Source organism: Nestor notabilis, unplaced genomic scaffold (genome assembly GCF_000696875.1).
Source record: "Nestor notabilis isolate BGI_N333 unplaced genomic scaffold, ASM69687v1 scaffold25903, whole genome shotgun sequence".
NCBI lineage: Eukaryota > Metazoa > Chordata > Aves > Psittaciformes > Psittacidae > Nestor > Nestor notabilis.
In genome coordinates, this window is record NW_009920975.1 from 1,339 (window position 1) to 2,545 (window position 1,207).

A 1,207-nucleotide genomic window follows, 5' to 3' on the forward strand; every position below is an offset into this window, starting at 1 on the left:
TTATTTTCTTTCTTCCAAAAAGTCAATGAACCGTTATGAAATTTCCTCAGTGTTCCACTATTTACAGTAATTTTGCCATGATATTCCCAGTGAAGTATTACTGTTTATGTCTGTGTAATAAGAATGGAAAGAAAATATGCTTTTCTTAACAAGACATGAATGCAAATCCTATTTAGGATGGGTTTCATGTTTGCAGCATTGGGAGGTTTGGCTCTGATGGAAATCATGTGTGGTGTTAGTCGTTTTACACACTGTGAGTCTCAGATGACTGGGATTATGTTCTTCTAATTAACAAGGTTATCCATTTAATAAGTGGAGAGAGATGAGTCAGAACACAACCCTAGATCCCAGCTCTCATGAATTTAACAAGTAAAGACAGTCTGAATCTGACCCTTCCACTCTGAAAAGACAATCCTTACTGAACAGTAAGTGCAGTTAAAATTTTTCATTCTCTTCAGATTTTGAATAGTAGAATCAAAAAGAAACTACCTCATCAGTGTGACACTGGACCTTTCATTTGAAAAACTGTTAAATTTAGTTCTAATTTTTACTGCTTTAAGAAGATACTGAGAAGACGTAAATTATATGTAAGAGTCAGGCCACTTTGTACTGTGCAGTACTGTAAAGGTGCCTGAGGGAGGCTGGCATCCACTGAAGTCTGATTCAGCAGTCTTCTAAATTACACAGTAAATGAACAGGTTGCCTATGCAAAAGGAAGGGGAGTCCCTTCAGCAGTGGGGGTGAATCTGGGTAACCTCTGCAGGAGGTCACCGGTACTCCTTGCATTTATGGTGTACTGTGTCTGTGTGCACAGGCGACAGGACAAGCTGCTAAATCAGCCAGGACAGTTGTCATCGCTGGTGTTCCAGATGGCCTTCTGCACAATGATGTCATGACTGACATACTGACGATTCATTTCCAAATGTCAAAGAACAACGGTGGAGATGTGGAGGACGTAACGTATCCCACAGACAAAAAAGGAGTTGCGTATGTAACTTTTGAAGATCAAAAAGGTATTTGGATGAATGTGCTATAGTAAGTACAGATGCCCCCTAAAGAATTAGCCTTAAAATGTTAATCCTAAAAGCAATTATTTTAAATTGTTTGCTGGTACTCGGATTTTATAGAACTGCGAGACTAACACCTCTCTTTTAGTCAGCCAAAGTTTTTTTTTTTTTTTTTTTTCATCCCCCACCCCCCCCCCCCC

At 39.3% G+C, this 1,207-nt stretch overlaps 1 protein-coding gene across 1 annotated transcript in view; it reads left to right on the top strand.

The window, feature by feature from the left end:
• Positions 1-814: 814 nt before the first annotated feature.
• RBM43 (RNA binding motif protein 43) overlaps positions 815-1,207 on the top strand; it is a gene marked incomplete at its 5' end in the record, with an annotated part of 1,647 nt that continues 1,254 nt past the window's right edge. Inside the window, one exon of the mRNA XM_010010936.1 lies at positions 815-1,013. Within this exon, the coding sequence (XP_010009238.1) occupies positions 815-1,013 (199 nt within the window). The remainder of the gene's footprint in view (positions 1,014-1,207) is intronic.